The 27,284-nt window shown below is 40.3% G+C and overlaps 2 protein-coding genes across 10 annotated transcripts in view; one reads left to right on the top strand and one right to left on the bottom strand.

Moving 5' to 3' along the window:
• Positions 1-17,117, top strand: part of LOC139452188 (protein FAM193A-like) — a 33,842-nt gene extending 16,725 nt beyond the window's left edge. For 2 of the 5 annotated variants that reach the window (XM_071233557.1, XM_071233555.1), the window contains exons 8-20: positions 133-254; positions 1,246-1,393; positions 2,687-2,805; positions 3,920-4,015; positions 4,604-4,825; positions 5,486-5,810; positions 8,037-9,221; positions 10,867-10,938; positions 11,267-11,473; positions 12,280-13,284; positions 13,797-13,857; positions 14,311-14,395; positions 15,846-17,117. In XM_071233557.1, coding sequence (XP_071089658.1) covers positions 133-254; positions 1,246-1,393; positions 2,687-2,805; positions 3,920-4,015; positions 4,604-4,825; positions 5,486-5,810; positions 8,037-9,221; positions 10,867-10,938; positions 11,267-11,473; positions 12,280-13,284; positions 13,797-13,857; positions 14,311-14,395; positions 15,846-15,951 — 3,753 coding nt within the window. In that variant the 3' untranslated portion in view covers positions 15,952-17,117. Of the gene's footprint in view, positions 1-132; positions 255-1,245; positions 1,394-2,686; positions 2,806-3,919; positions 4,016-4,603; positions 4,826-5,485; positions 5,811-8,036; positions 9,222-10,866; positions 10,939-11,263; positions 11,474-12,279; positions 13,285-13,796; positions 13,858-14,310; positions 14,396-15,845 lie in introns of all 5 variants that reach the window. The other 3 variants (XM_071233556.1, XM_071233552.1, XM_071233553.1) reach the window with 2 other exon arrangements.
• A 1,095-nt stretch (positions 17,118-18,212) lies between these two features.
• Positions 18,213-27,284, bottom strand: part of LOC139452352 (leucine-rich repeat-containing protein 27-like) — a 32,682-nt gene continuing 23,610 nt past the window's right edge. The window contains exons 11-13 of one of the 5 annotated variants that reach the window (XM_071233802.1): positions 21,245-21,271; positions 19,734-19,796; positions 19,256-19,332 (exon numbers count right to left, since the gene is read on the bottom strand). In XM_071233802.1, the coding sequence (XP_071089903.1) occupies positions 19,744-19,796; positions 21,245-21,271 (80 nt within the window). In that variant the 3' untranslated portion in view covers positions 19,256-19,332; positions 19,734-19,743. Of the gene's footprint in view, positions 19,333-19,733; positions 19,797-20,450; positions 21,272-22,100; positions 22,198-27,284 lie in introns of those variants that run through there. The other 4 variants (XM_071233805.1, XM_071233806.1, XM_071233801.1 and 1 more) reach the window with 4 other exon arrangements.

Raw genomic sequence — 27,284 nt, 5'->3', positions numbered from 1 at the left:
GCTACTGGGCATTTGCGTTGGAGAACTAAAATGATTCATAGCTATTGTAAGACCCTTATGTCACGAGCATATATTGGTTTGTATACAGGACAATTTGTAGAACAGCTGTAACTGACTTTTTCTTGTTTACAGAAGGAGCACATCAAGAAGTTCAATGTGACGTGGGAACTCCACAACAAGCACCTGTTCCAGTCTATTGTCTATACTGATCCGGCCATACACAACAGTCTGCATCTTGTCATTGATCAGCTGAGGTAAGCCTTCACCTTTATATTTAGCTACTAATCCTAAGCATAAGTCTAGTAGAGTTCTGTTCGGTCTAGTAAGCTCAATGTTGAAATGTAGTAAACAGTTGTGTTTGTCCGGACCTCATCTCTGAAACTAATAGGTATTTTAATCTGTAGTTAAACAGCATGTGTATCAAATCTGGCTAGGAAAGAGTTTCAGTCATACACAAAGACCAGGTTGTCAAATGGTGTCTTTTGCCATTTAGGATTTTATTTTATTTTATTTTTTTCCATTTTCAAGGCAACAAGTTTGGCTTTGACTCTGTTCATTGGTGTGACCCTGACATCATGGACATAGAAATGCAACGTATAGAATAATAAATTCAATGGTATTGTTTTGATAGATCATTAACGACTTTTGTACTCAGACAGACAGATTAGATAGAAATTCTCTCATGAAGTTGGACTTTCTGTAACAATCCGATGATTTGTTCTTTCAAATTTGTGTGTGTGTGTGGGGGGGGGGGCAGGTTTGTCATCTTCTGATGACTCTAGTTTTAAGAACCAAATCAATGAATATTTCTGTAAAAACCTTTAAGTTCTGGACAAAATATGACGTAATTGATTGTTATTGCGCATTTTGCTGGGAAGTGTTTCTTTATTATTAATGTAGTCTGAATGGAGAGATTGCGTATATCATTATCCACTTGTATTTGTACAGTTGTCATGCCATTTAGTGCTTGATTATCTCCCTTTGTATTCGAATGGATGGCAGTGGTTACGTAGAAATAGAAATAGGGCTGTTAGGTTTCCTAGATCCAACCAAACCATGCTGTGTTTGTGTTCACAAGGTGTTGCAATAACACATGAAGCAATGACATAAATGGGTTTTTTGGTTTCTTACGGTGAAAAACTGATTACTCCAGCTCACGATTATGCAGTTATTTTCTTAGAAAGGGTAAGATGTTTGGCTTTGCTGGTTCATAAAACGAATATTTACTGTCATATTTATCCACAGAAGAGGTGCTGCATCCAAGGAGTCATACAACGAGGACACATACCCCAACTTGTTGCATCGGTTCCTGAAATTCCAAGATGAAATGTCTGTGATATTGGTGGTGTGGCGGGACTGCCAGCAACTCATAGAAGCGTACAATGAGGAGCAGGTGAGTGTCGTCTTGGACCGCCACTGAGTCCCTGACATTGCCAACAGGATATTATGAGAGTGATGATCAGGGTTAGAAACTAACAGTTTTTGTCCACTAGTCCTTAAAATGATAACATATATAGCAAAACCCTTAAAATTTCTACTAGTCCTCATGATACCTTTACCATTGGGCAGTTTGGTAAGGACTGCAGGACCAGCGCCAATTTATAAAGCTGATGATAAAGCATGTCACAGATCAGAACATATCGCAATGCGTGAGTGATGGTATTATAAAATTGCGAAACTCAGTTATGACATTTTTGCATGAACTTCTTGCTGTTCCATCTTAATAGGATACAATATGTATGATGATGCTCATTGGTGTTACTTTTGCATCCAGTTCTCCAGGATCCATGACCCAACTGACAATATGTTGTCACTATCAAAAACATTGTGTTTCACTTCCATGACTGGTTTCTTTTGATATTTTCTGATAGTTTTTATGCAAACAGTAAACACACTTTGTTTCATAATAGCTGGTAAAGAAAGAAAGCTGTATTATGTATCACTTTTGAAATATTATACACAATTAAGACTTGAATGGATACTTGTGAAAGTGTATCGTGTGTGGTATCATAAGGATAAGTTTTGGATTCATCAGTGCAGTCTGGAGTCTTGGAGTCTCCAGTAATGCCTATGCTGACAGTGATTGATCTCGGATTAACCCTTTGAGGTCTTATCAAGTTGAAATTTTCATTATGTTTACAAGAAATTCAAGAAAATTATTTACGATTATGACATTTGTTAGTTTTGTCACCTGTTCGTCAAGTTCGTGGGATATTTCTAAAATTTAGTTCTCCAATGAAACTTTCAGCGTCAGACTGACTGACCTCTTTTGTTCATGCAGTTCTTTTCAAGGGTCAAATTCCATAACTCTGTTGGAATTCAGTGAGAGCAATTCAGACCTGTTTTTCCTGTTTTAACATTTTTTTACCTTTTTTTGCTTCCAAAGAATTGCAAATTCAACTTAAGAAAGACCTAAATATATATTCAGAGTAATTGTGTATATTTCATTTTGATAAAAACAAAACAGCAGCTGGGAAATAATCACTGTATGAGCAAAGACATTTGATGTGTCCTTCGGTGACTGCCCAAGTATGTGTAAAACTTTGTAGTAAGAAGTTAGAATCCACATTTTCAAGAGGCCGGATGACTGTTTAGTGCCTGTGGTATGTTAACTTAGTATCTTGCTGACTGAAATGAGTTACAAGTTAGGTGTTGAAGTCACCATGTGATTGTTGCTGCGTTGCAGACCGCACTGAAGGTAAAGCAGAAGTGGCTGAAGGAAGACTGGGAGTTCTTCAAGGCCCAGAGGAAACTCCTGGAGCAGCAGGTGCTCAAGAAACAACCCAAAGACAGACTCTCGCATAGGTGAGCAGCACAGATACACTCTATGTACTGGGTGGATTAAACATACTTTATTCAGCCACAGCTGAACAAGATGTGTTCAGATTATATGATAACTCTTATTTGTCGTTGATGCTTTGAACTCAACTGTATTTAGCGCAGATTGTGCCGAAAGCTATTCAAACCCACAATGAAAATTTCAGTGTACAATATTTTTATTATTCCCCCAACATATAATGCGGGGGAATATAGTCAAAGCCTCGTATGTCTGTAATCATTTTGTTTCTGGAGCACAACTTGAAAGAAAACCGTTCAATATGTTTCGACAAAAATTGGCAGATATATCAAACAGTTCCTGAAGTGGTTTGTCTTTTGCTATTTACGTTGTTTTTTTTGGTCATTTTTATTTTTCTCAATTTCCATGGAGACAATTTGTACTTAGTCTCATAAGAGGGTGAATTTCGTTTCTGGATCACAACTAAAAGAATGTTTAATACGTTTCAACAAAACATGGCAGATATAAAAAGCAGATCCTGAAGTGCCCTTTTGCTATTTGTGGATTTGGTGTATTTATATTTCTATTAATTTCCAATTTGGGTTAGCTGGGTTTTTTCTATTTTACACAGTTCAGGAAGTTTCCAATGACCTTTTGATAATGAGATGAGATTAGCAATTAGTCCTGATAAGTATAAATGATATTTTTACTCTATAAAATACATATTTGTCAGAATCGAGACTGTCTGTCACACTCACGACTGTTGTGTTTACTAGGAAAAAAACAGTGAATGAATTCCAGGAAGTCATTACGATTTATTCAGAAATGGATTGGAATGATCAGAAGCGATGTCTTTCCATTTGAGCTGTTGGACTCTATGTAAAAACACATCTATGATCTTGGCTATGACTTTCATACACCCTCTGGTTCAATGAAAATGTTCCCGTTCTGGAACTGAAAGAGGGGACTACCCCCTTATTAATTTTTTTTAGCCAAATATCTGAATACTTGCCTGATAAATAAACTAATGAACTTCAAATTCAAAGCAGAACAACAACTCTAATGAAACTAATATTTCCTTAGTCATGGCAGAATATTTTATTGAGTACATGGATCATATTTATATTTGTGACTTTTTTGCAGTATGGAGGTGCAGTTTACAGAAACAATGAGGAATATGTTGACTGGCACTAAACCAGCACATGAAGAGTGTTTTTGTCCTCGATGTAACAGAAAAAGGTAATTAGTAATTACTTGAAACAACACTTACTGATAATGAGGGTACATCTCCTCAAAGAAATCTTGGAGAAACAAGAGTGTGTTAAAAAGTGGGGTGAAAACAGTTTGCAGTGTGGATCATGATCATGTGTATTGAATGTGCTGTATTGATACAAATGATGATTAAGGTGTGAATTTAGTAAATTCTACATTCATTTCTACATTATTGAGATGTTCCTAAAATGGCACAGGTGTCCCAGTAGTCGAAGGTGCTGCAATTCCTTGGGAAGAGTTGTGTCCCTTGGGCACTCCAGAAACTGTTCATCCTGCTTGTGTTCCTGGGTTTGATGTCACCATACCATGCTTGTGGGTTTCACCAGAGAATAAGCCTCTGAAATCTGTATCACTTCAGACTTTCCTCCCACATTAATCTGACACAAAGTGATGTAAGTGGAATACTCTATCACTAAGTCACTTCAGGCTTCCACACAAAACTGACACTGTTCTTTAACCTAAGTAATGCTCTACTCACTCCCTAACAAAGTAGCTATGCTGAACTCTCTCACGGTTTGTATTTTGTGTATGATGTGTCCTTCATGTTACTTTCAGATGTACCTGTGATGAATGTACAATTACCCACATGATCACATGTGGTATCATCAATCCCGATGCCTTGGAGAACAACAACCACACCCACACCTTCAACTTCCCACACGACCCGAGTCGCTACGTCATAGACGTGGACCCGCCCTCCATGTCCAGCACCTCTTCCAGTAGCGGCTCATCCAGTCCCATCATGGTGGAGAGGAACAGGCTCACGCTTCCGTTTGAGTAAGTAATTCTTGGCCTGGTTTGTCCTTGAAAGACACTCGAGAAGATCTGGGTTAGAATAGGTCTTCAACAACCCATGCTTGTTGTAAGAGGCGACTAACGGGATCCGGTGGTCAGGCTCACTGAAGCATGTCATCGTATCCCAATTGTGTCGATCGATATGCATGATATCAACCAGATATCTGGTCCAGATATTTACATACTGCCGTCATATAGCTTGTGAAGAAGTTGCCATTTGAATGTTGTTTAATGCTGCGTCAGCAATATTCCAGCTGCATCATGGTATTCTGCTAATAATCGTGGAGCCAGGTAGATCACAGTATGATCAATGATCCATGTCAAAGATATGTGAAGCTCAAGTGAACTGGTCCTCGGCAACCTGTGCTGGTCGTAAGATGTGACCAAATGGATCGGGTTTTCTGGCCTGGTGACTTGGTTGATTGTGTGTCATTGTGACTTACATTGGTCGTTACTTGCAATATCAATTACTTGATTGTGTGGTACAGTCTTGATTATTTGGAAGCTGCTGTCATATGGCTGGAATAGTGCAGCATTGAATGACAAACAAAATCCTTCAAGTCTGATGACGTGGTGGTCAAGTTTTCGTCATCATTATTTCCTGTTTTTTTTATTGCTATAATTTATATTGTATGATTTAAGAAATGAAGAAAATGAAGACATCCCTGAGGAGATAGATAGCCAGTCTGAGGATGAGGAAGACGATGGGGATGAAGATGAAGATGATGAAGACGACGAGGACGAAGATGATGAAGATGATGTTGAGGATGATGAAGTAGAAGGAGCTGAAGGAAGTCAGGAAAGCAGCAGTGCAGGCGATGGTGGCAGCGGAGGGAGTCCCACGGACATGGACCTGGGAGACAAACGCATGCAGGCCTGGGTGGAGACGGAGGCGCTAAAGCTGATGGAGAAGACCGATACATGTGACTGTCACCACTGTGTTACACAGACACAGGCGGAACAGTTGGTATGTTCAGTGCTCTTTTCTTGCATGATGCAGTGTTTGAAATTAAAGAATGAGAGTCGGGGGGTCCTTTTATAACCCAAATGTTTTATGGTGTCCTGAGGTTTAAGTACCATACGAGACCTCAAGGACCCCAGGACGTCCCTTAGTTTCGAACACATCAAAGCAATCTTTCCCTGTATTAGCTTGTTTAAAATTGATTAACTCTTTCAACACCGTAGGCCAGTTATCTGGCCAAGAAGCATCCAGTCCCCAGACACCGTAGGCCGGTTATCTGGCCAAGCCGTAGTCACGTCAAAATAGTATATATTTTTATGGACCTACCTGTAATATCATTCATTTATTAAATCTATCACATTTCACAATGTCTGAAATACATATTCCATTTCAATTTATCATTTTATATTTATAAATTAAAAAATAATTCACTACTTCCCGCAATGTTATTGAAAATAAAATTCTCGGACACACATTTCGACAACGGGTCCACATCGAACATGTCAAAGAGGAAAATAAAGATGTTTTAAACAAATCTTTAAATATATTATACAAAGTAATAAATAAAATCAACAAAAATATATCTAAAAGTAAGCAAACTTACATCTAAGTTATTATTTCCATCTTTTCGTGCGATCTCGTTGTAATGTAAGTCCAATTACATCTCGGCTTTTGTCGCCTTGAATTCTCGGCTCGGACACGATGTTTAATGCAAAAATATATGCATGAAAAATCTTTGTCACAGCTCGTAACCTAGCACGATATATTCACGAAGTTCCATATTTTTAATATATATCGTGATTTCCTGCTCAAAACGTTCAGAATAACACGATTTAACAAAAATCTTTCGCCAACTTCTGTAATTTATCGAACATGAGCTTGGTATCACAGCTGTAATTTGATTGGCTGCCTTAGGTCACGTGCTCAAAATTGACCAATCACGAAACTTGTAGCAGATTTCAGCAAGAAAGCGTCGTTAGAAACCAATTTTAATCCAATGAAATCGCTTGTTATAACTATGGGGAAAAAACAGGCGATGTTACGATGAAGGAATAAGCTTTCCAGCGATGTGTCATATGCCATTCTTCGACGAACGTTTTATTCATACGAAACCTCGATAACGGGGGTATTTCTTCATTTTACTGAGCGGACAGTCGCTGTTATCGGGAAATGGGTGATGACAGAAACTCTTTATAATTCTTTTTAAAATGATTTTCCAATAACGTAAACAATGAAAATAAAAGAAATAGGTACGTGGATATTATGAAATCATATATTTGCCGAAAATCGTCAAGTTTTCGCTTCCTTTGTCCTTAATCTGGATGTTAACAACGTGTTAGCTTACATTTTTTATTTACAACGAATTTAATTAAGTTGTAAATGCTTAATTTAAATAATGTGAAAAACATAACTTTCATATTTATAAACCATAGGATCAGACCTTTCAAATGGTGTATAACATGTAGTAGCAAATATATTTTACAAGCAGGTATTTTCTTTGATAAATGTTGGCTTCATCTGTCAAACAAGAGTCTCTGGGAACTCGGTGTCCCAGCAGTAAACACTTCTGGTTGACTGGTGTTGAAAGAGTTAAAGAATTGAAAAGATAAATCTTGTCAGAACTGCTTTCAGAAAAAAAATGAGTGTGAAGATAGTTTTCATTTTTCTATAGAAATTAAGTGATTGAGGGTGATGGGGGTTACATGTGAAGTTTTTCTTGTATCATCCCCGATGGTTTGAGTGTGCTGTGGTACACTACAGGGAGCCAACCATAGTTCTGTCTTAATATTCCAGGCATTCACTCACTCATTGAAACTCCATGGTATCTTTTAGGAGTTGGCAAACAAATATCTCATGTCCAAATGGGGGCAGTGGTGGCGCCATGATTAGCTGTGCAGAGTTGCGTTCCTTGGGCATGCCAGAAACCTATGATTGTGGGTTCGAATCCCTGTTCGCCCCGATTATGTTTCTAGGTTGGTCAGCACCATACCCGTGCTTGTGGATTTCATTGAAGTGGTAAACATTCGGGACCTGCATCACTTCAGGTTTTCCTCCCACAATAAGCTGACACGCCGTGATACAACTGGAATACTATGAAAAGCGGTTTTAAACCCAACTCACTCACTCATGCCCAGAGATTAGATTGACATAATCATGTGAACAATAGTAAACTAGTTAGACCAGTGACAAACATTTGCCATACATATTGACAGTGGTGTGTTTTACTTGCAGCAAAAGGTTGAGGACAACCAGTGTCAGTGCCATGTGTGTCTCCAGCAACAAGGCCAGACTGTTTCCACCTCCCTTCCTCAGCATGTGCCCATCACGCCCCGCCCAGCTGACCTCCACATCTACCCTCACATCCACGGCTCGCCGGGCCTACACAACCTGCAAGCCCGGAACATGCGGCCTATCTTACAACGTCAGCTCTATGACCTCCATGGGCCGCTCCGGCAGGCCAATCTCCCTGTCAAACTAGATTTTGACAACCCTGAGAACATTCAGGATCATTTATACCACGCGTATGGTGACTGGGATAATACACCGTACGACCCTCGAGTGGTGATAGGTGGTTACCGGTATGGAGGAGGGCTCGGTTCTGATCTTCTTCCTCCGCCACCTCTCACAACCAATTCTCCTTACCCTCCCGAGCCCCTTTCAAGTGTGTCACAGACGGCCACAACTACCACAACCTGTACAACCACTAGTGCTTTAAATAACCATCTTGCGAATGCAATTACCAAGTCGATGGACAGGTCCAATGATCATCAAGTGAAGCCAGTCCTCTCTGACAGTTGTGCCAAGTGCTCTGAACCAGTGTCGTCGCTGTCGTCGTCACTGTCGTCATCGCTGTCATCGTCAGCGTCTCAGCCTCATGGACCACCGTGTACGAGGCCAGCTACTTTAGGTGGCAACACCCAAGTCCAGCAGACAGGAGTTAAACAACCTCACACTCATTGTAAGAAGCATGTGAACGGAAAGACGACATCTCAGCCCAGTCATAATCATAGTTTACAAGCACATGGAGGCCTACAGGGGGTGCAGTCTGATCTGTTGAAGAACTCTCCGAGGAATAAAGACGAGCTCTCGCGACCACTGCGCAACTCCAGTCTGAACCCACATCCGTGCTCGCATGCCAATACTCGCAATGCTTCCGCTGTGCATCAGACACAAGGGGACTCTCATGCAGGCTGTTGTCCCAGCTCTGTCCCCATGGCTACGACGGTCAACAATGTGAGTGTGGGGACGTCCACTGTGTGCACAGACCCAGACTGTGATGCTCATCATGATGACAACTGTGACAGCATTGACGACAGCTGCTCCGAACAGAGTTCTTCCACCTCCACTTCCAACAACCAGAAGGAGGGCAGTAAATACTGTGATTGCTGCTACTGTGAATTCTTTGGGCATGGGAATGTAAGTATATGCCAATTTCAGTCTGAAACTTTACCATAATTACAAAGCCTCTTTGTTGTAGCATATATTCCTGATGGATTAGTTCTTAAAAGGGCAAGTAAAGTGAAAGTGATTTTGTTCCGGATATATAAAGTCAGTTAGAGAGAAAAAATATCATAATATTTGTAGAAAGTATTTAAATGTCCAAGTGAAAAGTGTTGAAGTCACACTCCCCGTAATCGGATTCCAAAACAAAGCTATTTGGGGCCATGGCCTGAAGCTACCAGTGCAGCGATACGAGACAAATGTTTTCATTGGCTGATATGGTGGCTCTGTTGTGGCTGTTGGCTCGGTGGCAGAATGCTTCGTAGGGGGCCGATTTGGCCTGTTTTTTTATCATCCATTTTATGGTATTTCCCTGTTTCAAATTTAATTTTGGTCAACTGCTTTTGATCATGTTGATTAGGTGTCCCGGAAAAAATTAAATTCTGCAAAGTTTCTGTGTTGACTTTACTTGCTCTTTAAAAGCCCGTATATTAATAGTCTTTCACCGTATACCACTAACTTGAAGCCTGAATCTAGTAAAATGTAATTCAGTCAAGTTAGCTTAACTAATAATTGTCCATTTGTTGGAATCTATGAAATTAATGTTGAGAAACAAGCTTGGGCTTGGAGACTCAAAAGTTTTGGGCTCAGACTTTGTTAAGGTTAAAGTAAACTGAAAAACATTTGCATGAAGTGTTCAGCGAACTAGACTAGACTAGACTAGAGCTTTTTGCAAAGACTAAGGTTCTTGTGCAGTATTAAAACAGTTTTATAAGGATGCTATGATGAGGATGCAGCTACTTCTATGGCTGCACAGTAGGCTTGTTGAAACTTCTTGTTTACTATCAACAAGATCAAGACCAAATGACAATAAAGGAATATGTGAATATACTCTACAAGACCATGCTAGATTATCTAATATATTGTATAACAATTCTATTATGATAAATACTATGGCCCAATTCAGTAAAATAGTCACCTGTGAAGATCCTGGGTAGAATAGGTCTTCAGCAACCAGTTCTTGCTGTTAAAGGCGACTATTCTTGTCGTAAGAGGTGACTAACAAGATTGGGTGGTCAGGTTGATGCATGTCATCATATCCCAATTGAGTCGATTGATGCACATGATGTCAATCACTGGATTGTGTGGTCCAGACTCGATTATTTACAGATAACCGTCATATAGCTGGAATAAACAGTACAATAGTCGTTATTTCCTTTTTACCAGAGACTTTATAACGCATGCCTCTCTTGCAAGAGTATTTTGATTTGAAGGTTTGTTTGTTTCCTTGTGGACTACTTGCTTGCAAAATGGTTATTTCTTGAAAAGTGCACTTTTGTCATTACTGAAGTTATATTAAATGGCTTGTTTTCACTTTCTCAGTATTAGCACACATGCAGCTGACAGTGTTAATTATTGACTATGATGTTTCGTGAGTTACTGATTAGCACCTTTTGAAACTGTTACCTATTATTCTGAATAATGATTAATGTCCATAGCTAAAACGATTCTGCTCTAAACATGCTGAATATGTCATGTTTTATGTATAAAAAGATTGTTGACAATATTAAGGAATTTTTTAAATGATTTTCCCATATCAATGTATATTTTCTGATTCCAGCCTCCGGTGGCCCAGACTAGTAAGAACTATGCAGAGATGAGAGAGAGACTACGGAGGCGTTTAAAACGCAAGGTGTGTAGTCTCAGATTCTGTCCACTGCTTCTCATCTCATTTTTTATTTCACAGGTCTGTTGTTGCCATGGTAACATGATAAACTGTTAGTACCCAAGAGGTGTGAATATTAAAAACAAATATAATACGTGACAATGGAAAAATAACCAGGATGAGTTGAGTGAAACGTAGCTGTATCAACACACACACAGGAGTAGAGCGAATCCTGCCACTGAGTTACAAGTTCTTTACGAAGTTCACTTTAAATCAAGTTTAAACACAGCCTATTCAGTCCATAGCAAAGAGGCACAGAATATTAATAATGAGGTGGTTTATTTTTACGCAGCAGACAGAAGCCAAGACCGGGGAGGATCGAGGTGGCCTGACTGAGTTGACCATGGAGAGTTCTTGTAGTCACAGCAAGCTGGCAGATCCCCTTGAAATGAAGGGGCTAGAAGAGCTACTGCGCTTCATCAACGGCACAGAAGAAAGCAAGAAAGAGGAGAAGGCTCAGAGCAGCAAGGCGGCAAAGCGGGCCCGGCGGAAACAGAGACTAGTAAGTGCAGGTTCAGTGGAATTGATAGAGATGAATTTTCAGTGCTACTGATTCTCATTGTCGGGGCCTCATTATTCCCATGAAGATCAGGTTTAGAATTTGGTTTCTGCAACCCATGCTTATCATAAGAGGCGACTAATGGGATCGGGTGATCGGGCCTGATGTCTTGGGTCTTGGGTCTTGGGTCTTGGTTGATGCATGCCATTGTATCCAAATTGCGTATATTGATGCTCATGATGTTTATCACTGGATTGACTGGTCCAGACTCTACTATTTACAGACAACCATTATATGGATGGGATATTGCTGAGTGCAGGGGTTAAACAACAAACCAACAAAAAGTGTCTCATTCCACAGAAATGATCTTTGCACTTTGACTCTTGATATTGTCTAGGAGTTGTGCTAAGGTCACTTTGTGAAGTGGGCACAAAGTCTGTTAGTGGGTAGTGTTCTGTGGGATACTGATGCAGCATAGGTTCCCAGTTCTCTTCGGTTGAGTAAAAATTCTTAAATGAGGGTTTGTGAGCATGAATCATTGGTCATGTTGTCAACAAATGGTTTGTTTTGACACAAGAGTTGAATTATTTATAGGTTGCTGTGATAAGGCTGGACTGCGACATTATATATTCATTCTCTTTGATGTCACTGAAACTTGGTTCACATTTTTGTTGGGTTTACGAGTTTACCTCTTGGAGAGAAGAGAGTTCATATATCAAGCTTGAAATGTTGTACTTGATATTCAAATGATTATGGTTAAATTTGAAATTTAAATGATTATGTATTTATTTTATTATTCATTTATCAAGGCTGAAGAGAAAGCACGAGAAGAAGATCGTCGGCAAATGGAGGAGGAGGAGAAGAAGAAGAAAATAAAAGAGGAAAAAAAGAAGAAAGAAGGGCTTTTAAGACATCTTGAAGAGAGGTTTTCATCATCCTCGGAATTTGACTCAAGTACAGGCTCACTGAAGAAGAAGAAGGGGAAGCACAAGGAAAAGTCCGAGACCATCCTCTCTGCTCCTCTCCTAACCTCTGTACCTCCCACTCAACTGAGTTGTCGAAGTGTTCCCAGACCCATCGAAAGTGCCAAGCCAGCTAAGGTGGAAACAATTGTAGAACGAAAACAAGAAGTCATAAAAGGCCGAGATAACACGCCATCTCCCAAACAGGTCCTGAAAACCTCAGGTTCAGGAAGTGCCCCTACCACTCCTACAAAAGACTTAAGACAGCAAGCCATGACAGACAAGTCTCACACAATGACTCCAGACAGACAGAGACGAGCAAAGACAGCTCAGAGGATAACACCATCCAATGACACAGCTGTGTCAAATCAGCCCAAACCAAACACTACTCTACAGCCAACTCCAACAATATTGTCCAAACAGCCTGCCCAGCCAGCCAAACAGACAGCTCAGCAGAAACCCCTACAGAACAACGTTCCGAAGACTACCAACAATACTCGTAAAGCAATTCCTCCTCAGCCTTCCCCCATACAGAATCATGTGGACTCCCAGCCGGAGGTGGACTTGTCAAAGAAGGGCAAGAAGAAAGTTGTTACTCCGTTAGTGCAACCAACAGCCAGTCAACCTCTTCCCAAGTCTACCCACAAGCAGAATGGCTCAATCCTCAACAGTGTGCAGATTGTCCAAGCACCATCGCACAGCAATGGGAAATTTGTGGATGTAACCATGGGGAAGGACGCAAAAATCACTACCAATGGCGTTGTATCGAAAGGCAATGGTGAGCTGCTCATAAGACCAGGCAAGAACCACAAGCTTGCTGATAAAAAGCAGGAAACTGGCGCTCCAGAACAGGTACGCCATAAATTGCTTGTACTGACACAGTAATATCATGATTCTAAGGCTTAAAAATTATATAATAGAATTGGTTCTCAGGCAATGACCTTTGAAAATATAGTGCAGGCGGTGTGTTTCTTTGGGGGTGGCTGGAAATAGAAATCAAACATGCCGTCCACTTCATGATGATGTGGGCGGTGCCTGAGAACCAAGACTATTATTTTGTGAGGCTTTGAAGTATAGGTCCCTTGTACTGTTTGCTTGGTGTCGGAGCAGATGCAGGAATTGTGTGGCTGTGCCTCCATGTTGCGCCTCCACACTGTTACATGGCTCACTGCTTAGATCTTCATCAAGGTTGTAAAAGTGTTTTGACAAAATCGAGACATGCTTGATTGGTAATGTTAGCAGATTATCAGATAACGCCCAACATTGTGCTCATTAACAAAGTTTCAGATCAGATTAATTTGAATATGATCGTATCTTTGTACAACAGCAAAATTCAAGCAAATAAAATGGGTTTTTATTTGCAGAACAAAAATGGAAAAGGCAAGAAAAACAAGAAGAAGAACAAAGGAGCAGACGGCTGTGTCGGTAAGCAGAGTTCATAAAATGTTGTGAAACCTTGTTAACTTAAACTTCATTCACCAGACACAATTTTTTCAGGATCCTTTGAGAATCTTTGTTGCTAATCTGAAGACAAGGTCTTAATCAACACTTTGCATGTCTTGTACTTCGAATCATTTAGTACAGTTTCAATATTCCACAGAACCTAAGTTACTACCTTTTACGTTTTTTTCTTCTTTTGCAGTATGGACGAGAAATGAGTTAGTCCATCAACTGCCACTGCATATCTCATGTAATGATTATATTCTATGGAGATATTGTGTCCCAAGGGTCTGATCAAGGGTTTCACAATCCTACCATTCATGGAATTGAGCCTGCATTGATCAAATATTCTTGAAGATCAGCTCATAATGTCTGCCGTAGTGTAAGACTGCACAGAGTTATGCTGCTTGGATTGACATTGTCAATGTTTTGTTTTAGATGAAATCTTCATGCCACGATCGGAGTCTGACCTCGAAAATGGAGACATGGATGAAGTGGAGAGGGAGCTAGAGGAGTTTAAAAGGTAAGCTGTGTGGTTGGCTGGCCACCACAGGGTGTGGTGTGTGGCAGGCGTTGTGTGGAATTGACTGGCCTTCACAGGGTGTGGTGTATGACAGGAGCTGTGTGGAGTTGGCTGGCCTTCACAGGGTGTGGTGTATGACAGGAGCTGTGTGGAGTTGGCTGGCCTTCACAGGGTGTGTTGTATGACAGGAGCTGTGTGGAGTTGGCTGGCCTTCACAGGGCGTTCTGTGGCAGGTGCTGTGTGGATTTGGCTGGCCTTCACAGGGTGTGGTGTGGCAGGCATTGTGTGGAGTTGGCTGGCCTTCACAGGGTGTGGTGTGGCATGCATTGTGTGGAGTTGGCTGGCCTTCACAGGGTGTGGTGTGGCAGGCATTGTGTGGAGTTGGCTGGCCTTCACAGGGTGTGGTGTATGACAGGCGTTGTGTGGATTTGGCTGGCCTTCACAGGGTGTGGTGTATGACAGGCGTTGTGTGGATTTGGCTGGCCTTCACAGGGTGTGGAGTTAGCTGGTCTTCACAGGGTGTGGTGTGGCAGGCGTTGTGTGGAGTTAGCTGGCCTTCACAGGGTGTGGTGTATGACAGGCGTTGTGTGGATTTGGCTGGCCTTCACTCGGTGTTGTGTGGCAGGCGTTGTGTGGATTTGGCTGGCCTTCACAGGGTGTGGTGTGGGGCAGGCCTTGTGTGGCAGGCGTTGTGTGGAGTTGGCTGGCCTTCACAGGGTGTGGAGTTAGCTGGTCTTCACAGGGTGTGGTGTGTGGCAGGAGTTGTGGGGAGTTGCGTGGCTGTCACTCAGAGGGTATGGTGTATGACAGGAGCTGTGTGGAGTTGGCTGGCCATTACTCAAGAGGCTGTGGTGTGTGGCAGGAACTGTGTGGAGTTGGCTGGCGCGCACAGGGTGTGTGGAGTTGGCAGTTCATCACAGGGTGTAGTCTGTGGCAGGATCCTTGTGGAGCTTCTTTGTTAATAATGGTATCCAGGATTTAACTGGACAATAAACACAGATACTGAGAACATACACAAATATTATTTACTGCTGTTCGAATCAGTAAAACAAATTTACATGTAGCATAAATGTTAGATACAACTGACAATTCTGACTTTCAATGTCAGATTTTCATCATTCAATCATAAAGTGTCACCTGGTAATGTAAATACTATGGGTTTCTGTGCATATAATGGACATAGTGTTTGTTCCTATAGATTTCCTTATTCAATGAGAACATTCTAAAACTTCAGTCTGTGTCTTTAGCCACAACCATGTTGAAGTAGAAGTGTCACGAGTCATGTAAAATATCTGTCTTGTAATGGTCCTCAAAACACCACTTAGATCTAAAGATGATGAAGGTTTGGGCTTGTAGACCTAGATATGTTTTAAGGGGATGGAACCCATGATTTATTTTATGAACGAATTAGGGTATGTTCTCAGTTTCATGTTGGCTATTTTTGTTGTAGATTCTGCTTTGACAGTCCACAACCTCAGAAGAAGGAAAAGCTTCAAGTAAACTTCAATTTGAAGGACATCTTCTCTAAGAAGAAATCTGGCCTTGGCTGTAGCTAAACGCCTCAGCTTTTTATGTGGAATTTGTTTCGCAGTATGGGCGCAGATTGTCAGTATTGTGGGGACTTTGCTTTAAATATGGTTTTACTTGTGTACCTCACACACCACGTCACACAATATGTGCTGTAGTAGTGCTATATCCAAGATGGCTGCTGCTCTTGTCCATGGCGACATTAACAAAGGACATTACACACTTTGTCATCTTCATTTTATTGATTTCACTTGGACATAATCCATGATGAATTTAGACTTCAACAAATGTTACTATTCCCAATGTGGCATTCCATTCCTCCATCAGCCCTCATTTGTCAATCGTCGAGGTCAGCAACATGTTTCTGTAGACAAAACCAGATATTTGGTTTGATTAAGATCATCTTTGGTTCAAGGAGGTTTGTTTTTCCTTTTTTTTTCACTGAGGAACCTTTCCTGCAGTTGTCATACTTAAGTACATGTTATAGTTGTTGAAGAGACTAGTGATATTTGGTATGTCCATTGGAATGGATTCGTGAGACGAACAGTTATCGTCTTTGATGGTGACAACTTTTACAGCTTGTGATTGGATGGAAATATATATCTATTAAATCTTACTCGTGAGAACTTTCTCATAGAGGAAGAAATGGATTTTAATGATCAAATGATGTTATGGCTCGCCTGTAATTCGAGCTGCTGTTAAATTGTTGGTTGGTTGGAAGCCAACTCTTTGTACCCAACTATGTGCAAAGCTACCAACTGCTGTAAGAAGCATGGGGACTGAACTGCGCCAGCGAGTGTCGGTCTGTCCCTCAGTCCTGTCATTGCTCATGCTGCTATGCAAGACGTTAAACCCGTGCTGGTTTAGCCACAGTATATGTGATGCAAGAAGGAGTTTTGGTTAGATTTGTTTGCAGGGCCTTGGCTGTGTATTGCATATTTATTACTTGGATGTTTTGGGGGATTATGTGGGGAGGGACGACATGGTTTTGGGTCGGGAGACACAGTCAAGCGCTATTGTTTGTAGTTTGCCTAGTTGACTTTGTGTGGCTTGTACGGGAGATTGAGTGATGCATGGAATAATCACATTTTTTTTTCATTCATGATGACGCAGGCAAAATTCTGTTTGTTGGGCTTGACTTACCCTGCTGTATTTTAGCCTGTATATTATCCCTATAAACTAAAGTTACCCTTTTTACAGAATATGGCTTTGTGTTTTCTATTATCTGTGATCAGGGGACATGGGCTTCACAAGAGAATCTGATAGCTCAATATAAATTCTACAAACATTCTACAAAAAAAAGATCCCCAAATATATTCATGATCCCTAACTGTTTTTGCTGAGTATAGTATTTTGTCTACAAGGCTTAAACTTAGTTTGGGACATAAATTTGATACCTCTTGCTCAGCTTAAATGTCAACAAAGCATGTCAGCAGATGTTCCAATTTTGTTTTTCATAAATACTGAGGAACAGACTAAAGATTGGAAATAAAATATATCATAACATACATGCCAAAGTTAAACTTCCTCAGTCTGGTAAGGCCAAATCAAAGCCAAGATTGATAAAACTGAACATATTTCGTATCACAATTACGTGGACTGATGCTCATTTACTGTCCGTCACCTTACATTTGCTGAGTGCACTAAATCACATATAAACGAACAATTTTCCAGAAGAAAATAATATTCCTCTAATTCAGATACCCTGCATGTACTCAAGGCAAGTATACTGTGAGTGGGGTATTCATGTTAAACTGCGGCATGGTATCTCAGTGAGCTAGCACTATAAATAGGCATCAGTCCGGACTAGTACAAGCAGCCACACACACAGGTGCATGCACGTCGCTATATAAGTGCAATTATCTTGGAGGCGACGTTAAACCCCATTTCACATCACCTGATAAATAAGGTCTAATATTGTTAATTTCAACAACCCTAAAAAGTATCAACACCACAAATCGGAGCGTCACATTATGCAGTGAAAAACACTTTTTGTTGACCACTAACTCTGCAATCAGTGTCTGGATGACATTCGTGAGGCGTCTCAAGCTGCTGCTTTCTGATTTTCAAAATTGGGATCCTCTGCAATGATGCTGCCATTATTTTTCAGAATTAGATTTTGAATCAGGTGGTGAATATCATATGACACTAAAGAAATCTGAACTTGATCGACACGCTTGATAAGGATTGCCTGAGGTGTTAATTATGACCCCAAAGAGAGAAGATTGTTTCAGAGTAAAACATTTTATTCAAACTTTACAGAGTATTTGCAATAAAGAACAGTAAAAAGGTTTTCATGAACAAGATCATATGTACAGCTGACTAGAAACTAGATACACGAATCTTAAATGAAGTGACTTCATGATTTTGGTTCTTGTTGAAGGCACAGGTGGTTCAAATTTTGTTTTTGCATAATAATGTACTGGTAAACAATTAAAATATCTTTAGCACTGAAACTTGTGGCAGTGGATGCAACTTTCTGTTGTAATACTACAAAAAGTAAAGCTGAAATTAACTTATTCAAATGGAAACATGTTCATGCAAGTTTCATTATTTTACTTTGAAAGCTCTACAGTTAATATACTCCCCAAATTCAGTCAGAAAATATGCTATCAGTTACGAAACCATAGTTGCCAACTTTCCTAAATTACAATAAGTATCCTTTGCTGGGGATATTGGCATCGTTGGGGAGTGGGTATGGGAATCTTGAGAGTGAAATGGTGGCATTTGAGGTCCTCTCCAAGCAAGATTCTGAAACTCAGTTGATAATTTTATTGCTTAGTTTCTATTTCTACTACAGCGACTTCTGATAACTACGAGTGGAGTGTCTTGATCAGACAGATGTGACACTACAAATAGCCTTCATACCCGTCTCTCTTGTCTATAAAAATTGTGTTCTTGTTTTTCCCCCCCGTAGATTGGTACATTCTTCATTAAGGAATTAAGGAAGAAATCCCATTTCATATTTTAGTTGCATATTCATAACAAAAAAAATAATCAGGACAGTTGGCAGCTATGCAAAACAGATTATAGCAAGCTTTGCTAAGTCTTGATGAAACAATATTTTAAGCATTTTTTTATATATGCATTAAAAATATGTATGTTACTGGTGAAAAGTTCAAAATACTTGTCATCACAGTCATGATACCAATCGTTTGAAAAAAACACCTGCATTTGGACGAAGGTTATTATATTATATTAGGATGGTACATATTCCCATGTACTAAACCAGTTCACTGATGTGATCTTGATGGTTCCCTTGGCATGACAATGTACAAGGCAAGAAGGCAAAGTCAGTGCTTTATCCGTGTGTTGTTAGAGAAGCCGGAGGCGATATCGGCCGTGAATGCCCGGAAACGATACTCTAGCTCCTCTCGGCGGGCCAGCAGCTCCTGATGCAGATGATCAGCCTGGGAAACACAGAGGTAATATTGTATAGCTGAACTTGCAGCAAGGTGCACAGGGTACATCATGCATGAATATAGGTCATCCACCTGAAGGCACAAGATATTGTTACAAACAACTGACACGAACGGAAACAAGGATCTGAAATAAAAGAAATGTGTGCACATTGTGAGCTGAAAACTGATAATCTATCATAGATCACAATCAATCATTTTTCTTTCATGCGATAATTCATATTCAATAAATAAATAGGATTAACAATCATGATTTATTGTTGCTAAGAAAAAACTAATTTAAATCATAAAGAAATAATTATTACGGTATATACCAATCTTGCAGTATGCTCATAGAGACTCCAAAATTCATATACTGTTCATTTAATAAATAAGACTAAACTGGCACTTACACGACAATCTTTAGAAATCAAAAGCATCACCCCTCACAATCGAGGCAATTCCTCGGGATTGGCCTGTATAACAAACTCAGTACATAGACAAATACACCAACTTTGGTGTCGCCTCAATAAAATATTTAAATTACATAGACATCGTTTAATAAGTGAAGTATGTTTTTTATATTCGTAACATAATTTCTTCAGAAGTTTTGCTTTAAAAATCTTTGTGACATTATCTTAAACAAACTTTGTATTGCATTTTCACTTAGTTATTGGATATTTATAACAGCATTTCTCTACCAAAAGCCCAAGTTTTCTACAATGGTAAACAAGGATGGGATTCCCTTCAGTTATGCAAGCAGGATAAGAGAATGGGAAGCAACATTGACACAGGGGTGTTTGCTGCAGTAGACACATACTATCAAATAGACAGCATACAACTTATCAGCAAACATTCTACATATTGCAGGGAGTATTCAATTGGTATCTGTCATCACTTGGTCCATTAACAAAACTTTGTGATTAACTTTTTGGATTCTAATTATTTTGAAATGGTTCGAGTTCTTCAGAAAAAAGAGAGTCCTAAGGCCCTACAGCTCACCTGAATTTTGGGTTATTTTTCGAAAGGAAAGAAGACTATAATTACGAAAGAGACTATAATAGATTACATTCAGATCATCTTGGAGTTGTGAACAAAATCTGAATGCTTCCAGGAAACAACGTATGGCATGTTGACAAAATACATTTACTGTCTCTTACACACTTGGTAATGGGCAAACAACACAACTTTTGTTTCATGTTTAACACACTCAGCAATATTCCAGCTATACAACGAGTTTAAAATCGAGTCTAGACCAGACAATCCAGTGATTGATGTTGCAAACAACAATCCACACTGTCACAATGACATGCTATCAACAAAGTCACCGGGTCTGACCACCCTCTTTAACCAGCAGCATACGTTGCTGGGGTTCTACTCCAACTCGGAATCCCTAACAGTTTTCCATGATGTTAAGAGGTTTCAGAGAAGATGTAGAGTATGTGACAGACAGACAGCAGGAACTGCCAACACATTGGCTCACATGGACCGTTGGTTCAGGTAAGCTAGAAATACAGGTAAAAGGAAAAATCTACCATACAATCTATCACTTTGAAATGTATTAGTCAAACAGCAACTACAAACAGGATATCTATCACAACTGGTACCCACTTTGTCTAAAACAGACAACTGACTCAAAGACTCATATAGGGATGTGTCCAATTCTGTCAAGGAAGTTACAGACATTTTGGACAAGAACTAAATTCATCATGGCAGATATTAAAAGTTTGTAGAGCAGGAATACATGGAACTTTATGGATGGATGTTTATTATTTGATGACTACTCCATGGGATGAATCTACACATTAATCCTATGGATGAGGTTTAAGCAGAGCTCCTGCACTGACACCTGGGCTGAGAGTCTATCTCTAGTCTATGCATAACAAGACAAGAAATAAAAGGGCATTTGTAACAAAAAAATTACCACTTGGTGTTCTGAGTTTTGCTAACTCTGAAAGAGAGAATGAGTTTATCATATATAAACAGTCATATATAGCATGTTACAAGATGCTGACATCACATCCCTAAAAGCAAAACTTACCTGGGAGATCATGCACTATATGTAATTATGGCATTCTACCTCTACAGCCATTAAAACACATGGTATCGAGTATTGTTGACTATTCACTGCAAACCAACTGATTATGTGTCGAATATATCCAACTATGCTAATGTTTAAGATGTTTTTTCAGATTCTCCCAATTCTTTGACATGTTATTCATTCATAAGTTATGGGAGGAAGGTGGTAACACACATGCAAGCAAGGATTGTTAATTCTCCAGAACCAATTATTAGCTTTAGACATTCTTCAAAGGTGCCTTCAGTTCTAAATTTCAAACTCTGTTGACAAGTTGAAATGGACAATTAATGGATATATTTTTAATTGTTTACGATGAACCTTTTATTTTAAATCAAAATCAATATTTATTGAGGGAGAAAAAGTTCGAAGAGATTCATACAAAATCAGCTACAAAATAGTCAAGAAATATTTTGTCTGGACGAATGTGAAAAAATTATGCTGTAATTATTAGCTTATTCAGTAAATGTGATGTGATCAAAAGTCATTTCAATGTGGAGCATTCAATGTCGGGGTACATGAAACGTTTACATCAGAGGTATGAAGAATGAAGTTTACACATTATCAATATCAGTATCAGCAATCACAACAAACAGTAAGTTCGCTAAAGTTAATGAAACTACATCTGCACTGTTGATCTCAAAGCTTTCAACAATGCCGGTATGGTCTAGTTGGGGTACTTTGTATTGGGTAAATCACACATTCCACCACCACCACGGGTCTGAACACGCGACACAGCCTCTACGTCTTACCCAGCTGGATTGGAGGGAGGGTTATGCGTATCCGTAGAGGGTTATCATCTCCAACAGAAAATAGTTACTGATAACACATGACCACAGAGATGAACAAGCAGTGGCCACTCCCACCCAGACACACATACAGATTTCAGTAATTAGTTTCTTGTTGCAATGCTGCACTCAGCAATATTCCAGCTATATGATAGCAGCCTGTAAATAATCGAGTTTGACCAGACAATCCAATTAATATTTTAAGCAACGATCTATGTTATTGGGGTACGAAGATACACAATTAACAAGTCATTGAGCTTGACAATTCGATCCATTTGGGCTTCACACATTGTACCCATGTGAAATCAAACCCTAGCTCCAATAAGAGCTCTTGCCCCTTCCAATAAAGAATGGCACAATTCAGTAGTGTCAAAACTCTCTTGACTCGACATCACTTTCATACCTCTCCAACATGTAGTTTTGTTTGTTTGTTTCTTGTTTAACACCACACTCGGCCATATTCCGGCTATATGACGGTGGTCTGTATATAATCAATTCTGGACCAGACAATCCAGTGATTGACATCATAAGCATCGATCCATGCAACTGGGATATGATGACATGCATCAACCAAGTCAGCGAATCTGACCACCACATCCCGTAAGTCGACTCTTATGACAAGGCTAGAATGGGTTGCTGAAGACCTACTCTACCCCGGATCTTCACGGGTCCCTCCAACATGTAGTGATGGTTCATGAGGACAAGACCTTGAAGGGGTACACAAAACATAAGACCACAAACAGTCAGTCTTTGGAAAAGAATTAATAGTCTCCTAACATAAACACTGATCACTCTTAATTCTTATCTTAATCAGTACCTCTTAAAAAATATGATATCATATCATATATAACTGTCTCCATCTCTAAAACGTCAACTGACGTCCACACAGTTCATATGGCATAGTTCATATGCACAGTTCCAGAGTAACATATATTTCAAACAATTAGTGCATAAATTTGCATACAAAAGGACGAAACCTATAAATGGGGAGAAAGCTAAGGCTTGGCAATTAAAATAAACATCCTATTTGAGTCAATCAAAACATCATTGTAAAATGTATCTTATTTAGTAAACTTTCATAAAAAGATTTAACAATGATTATTACAATATAATAAATGACGAAGATAACGTACCATCACCTATCAAATATTTCCCCCAATATGTTAGTGGTCTATAAAACCTAATATTAAATTGTACTTGTTTTCTTTTCCCTTTTATATATTAATGTGATATGAAATCAAACATTGAATCACATTTGTAAGATCTTCAACCACCAAATCCCCAAGAAACAGGAAACATTTTTAAGCACTGTGACTTCTAGCTTCAGCTGACATAGAACATTATGAGATGTATATGTTAGTAAACTATTTGTTTAACGCCACACTTAGCAATACACCAGCTATATGATGGCAGTCTGTAAATAAATCTGCACCAGACAATCCAGTGATTGACATCATGAGCATTGATCTATGCAATTGGCATAAGATGACATGCATCACCCAAGTCAGCAAGCATAATTATAATTTACATGAGAAGCACTACTCCTCGAAACATTTGTCTGGTTCTTATGATTTCATAAGGGTGTGTGTGTGTGTGTGGGGGGGAATATTTGTACAAGTATCACTTGTCCCCAACTTGATTCAAATAAAACTGTTTTCTATAAAAAAAATTAGGGGGGGGGATATAATTGTATAAAACCAGGCATTTCCTATGCCTTGGTTTACAGATATCTTTTTTATCATTTGGTTAGGTGAGGAAAAAATGAAAAGTAAAAGTGGTTCCTCACATGTTGCCTTTTGTATAGTGTTAGATAAGCTTTGTCTCGTAAAAAACAGTATTTTCCTATAAATATATGCGAAGCGTTCATTTTGTTAAAGAGTTTGCAGAATACGTACACAAATATGAATAAAAGCATCTTGCCTAAATTGCAAACTAAGTGTAACAGTCTAGCAGGCTTAAGAGATCATGACACAGGCTGATTAATCTCCAAACATACAACAGAATCCCCAACAAGGAAGCAGACAGGACCAGCAGCAGTAGATGCTGTACGGTGACTGAAACAGAACATCTACAGGCAGACTAGCTTCATCATCATAGCAAAGGTATTTGCCAAACAGTCATTTCCTGTCAGTTTCTGTTATTTCCTTGTAGTCTTGGTAATAGAATATTTTTTGAATACTGTGCAAAATGTTCGTTAAGAGAAGCAATTTTATATTCTTACAGGATTTTCATATTTAATAAAGGCAAATAGAAATTAATTCCATGTATATAACATAATGTGCTACACTTCTCATTACGTATCCACTGAAATGAGCTATCTGTGGAGCTGTAGTATCAATACTACGTTATTAACTACATTGAAATAGCACAGAACCAGTGTGAAAATGACTATCTGACAAAAACTTGATATGATTCTGCAGGTGCAGTGCATGTGGCAAAACATTGATTCACGTGGCAGGCAGTGGAAGTAATGTGAGTCACGTGGTCATACTGTGATTGACTGTGTTGTAACTATCATGGCAGGCAAGCAGTGGTATTATTGGACTCACATAGTGGTAATGTGATTCCATGGCTTTACTGAGAGTCATGTGGCATTACTGAGATTCACATGACAATACTGAGATTCACATGACAATACTGAGATTCATATGACAATATTGAGATTCACGTGGCAAGCAGTGGCAATTCTTGGTAGTAGGGTCACACAGCTATATTTAAAATTTAACATAATTCAAGAGCACCAGTAAATATGAAACTCTACAGATATACATCCTTTGCGCTTCATGAACTTCTAAATGTAAACTGTGATCACATATCATGAACAATAGACCATCCCTTCAAAAAGTTACAATTTTTCTCATTTAACAGTTGAAATGCATATAACAATGATGACCTTTTTTTAAGAATTTCTCACCTTTTTTCATTTTTAAAAATTCATTTTGTATATATGGGTCAGGTGGGTACTGAGTTGCAACCCGGGTACCTACAGGACTACCAAGACCCGTGATGTGATATGTCGTTTAATGAGAAAGATCCCCTACCACAATTCCACGGTTACCTACAAGTTGCTGATGCTGCATAACTTTCTGACTATTCAAGCATTCCCTCTGACATTTGTATGTTTTGAGCAAAGATGCGGCTTCAGTCAACTCCAGAGAATGCATGACCATATCATTTTATAGATGTACCTAAATATTTCTTGCCAGGGGTCTGATAAAACAATTTGTAATCAGATATTTTGTATCCAACTCTTGACACTTAAGTGGGTAGATGGGTAGGGTAGGGTAATAGAGGGTCGGGTACCTGGGTAGTAAATTTAGTCTTGTACCAGCCCTAATTTGTATCCAAGAGAACATGTGATGGAACTGCAAAGTGATCATAGGCAATGAGTGGCAATGAGAAAACAGCAGGGGCACTCCTAAAATCAGGGATAGTGGTGGATGTGGTGTGGTGTGGTTTCTGGTGTGGTGTGGTGTGGTGTGATGTGGTGTGGTGTGGTGTGGTGTGGTGTGGTGTGGTGTGGTGTGGTGTGGTGTGGTGTGGTGTGAGAGGGGTGTGTAGAATGTGATATGTGTTGTGGCGTGTGAGAAGGGTGTGGTGTGGTGTGGTGGTCATGTGTGTGAGGGGTGTGAAGGAGGTGTGTGCAGGTGTGTGGTGTGCTGGTGGTGGTGGTGGTGGTGGTGGTGGTGGTGGTGTGTGTGAGGGGTGTGAAGGAGGTATGTGGTGTGGTGGTGGTGCATGGGGGTTTGTGAAGTGTGTGGTATGTGATGTGTGTTGTATGGTGTCTGAGAGTGTGTGTGGTGTGTGATGGCATGTGAAGGTGGTGTGTGGTGGTGGTGTGTGTGAGGGGTGTGAAGGAGGTATGTGGTGTGGTGGTGGTGCATGGGGGTTTGTGAAGTGTGTGGTATGTGATGTGTGTTGTATGGTGTCTGAGAGTGTGTGTGGTGTGTGATGGCATGTGAAGGTGGTGTGTGGTGGTAGTGTGTGAGAGGGGTGTGAAGGTGGTGTATGGTGTGGTGGTGGTGTGTGTGAGGGGTGTGAAGGAGGTGTGGTGTGGTGGTGGTGGTGGTGGTGCATGGGGGTTTGTGAAGTGTGTGGTATGTGATGTGTGTTGTATGGTGTCTGAGAGTGTGTGTGGTGTGTGATGGCATGTGAAGGAGGTGTGTGGTGTGGTTGTGGTGTGTGTGAGGGGTGTGAAGGAGGTGTGTGGTGTGGTTGTGGTGTGTGTGAGGGGTGTGAAGGAGGTGTGGTGTGGTGTGGTGTGGTGGTGGTGGTGGTGCATGGGAGGTTGTGAAGTGTGTGGTATGTGATGTGTGTTGTATGGTGTCTGAGAGTGTGTGTGGTGTGTGATGGCATGTGAAGGTGGTGTGTGGTGGTGGTGTGTGTGAGGGGTGTGAAGGAGGTATGTGGTGTGGTGGTGGTGCATGGGGGTGTGTGAAGTGTGTGGTATGTGATGTGTGTTGTATGGTGTCTGAGAGTGTGTGTGGTGTGTGATGGCATGTGAAGGTGGTGTGTGGTGGTGGTGTGTGAGAGGGGTGTGAAGGAGGTGTGTGGTGTGGTTGTGGTGTGTGTGAGGGGTGTGAAGGAGGTGTGGTGTGGTGTGGTGTGGTGGTGGTGGTGGTGCATGGGAGGGTGTGAAGTGTGTGGTATGTGATGTGTGTTGTATGGTGTCTGAGAGTGTGTGTGGTGTGTGATGGCATGTGAAGGTGGTGTGTGGTGGTGGTGTGTGTGAGGGGTGTGAAGGAGGTATGTGGTGTGGTGGTGGTGCATGGGGGTGTGTGAAGTGTGTGGTATGTGATGTGTGTTGTATGGTGTCTGAGAGTGTGTGTGGTGTGTGATGGCATGTGAAGGTGGTGTGTGGTGGTGGTGTGTGTGAGGGGTGTGAAGGAGGTATGTGGTGTGGTGGTGGTGCATGGGTGTGTGTGAAGTGTGTGGTATGTGATGTGTGTTGTATGGTGTCTGAGAGTGTGTGTGGTGTGTGATGGCATGTGAAGGTGGTGTGTGGTGGTGGTGTGTGAGAGGGGTGTGAAGGAGGTGTGTGGTGTGGTGGTGGTGTGTGTGAGGGGTGTGAAGGAGGTGTGGTGTGGTGTGGTGTGGTG

The sequence above is a fragment of the Haliotis cracherodii genome, unplaced genomic scaffold (assembly GCF_022045235.1).
Source record: "Haliotis cracherodii isolate W230 unplaced genomic scaffold, xgHalCrac1.p SCAF_9, whole genome shotgun sequence".
Classification (NCBI taxonomy): Eukaryota; Metazoa; Mollusca; class Gastropoda; order Lepetellida; family Haliotidae; genus Haliotis; species Haliotis cracherodii.
Note: the sequence above shows the minus strand (reverse complement) of the source record. Positions and strands in the feature narration are given on the sequence as shown.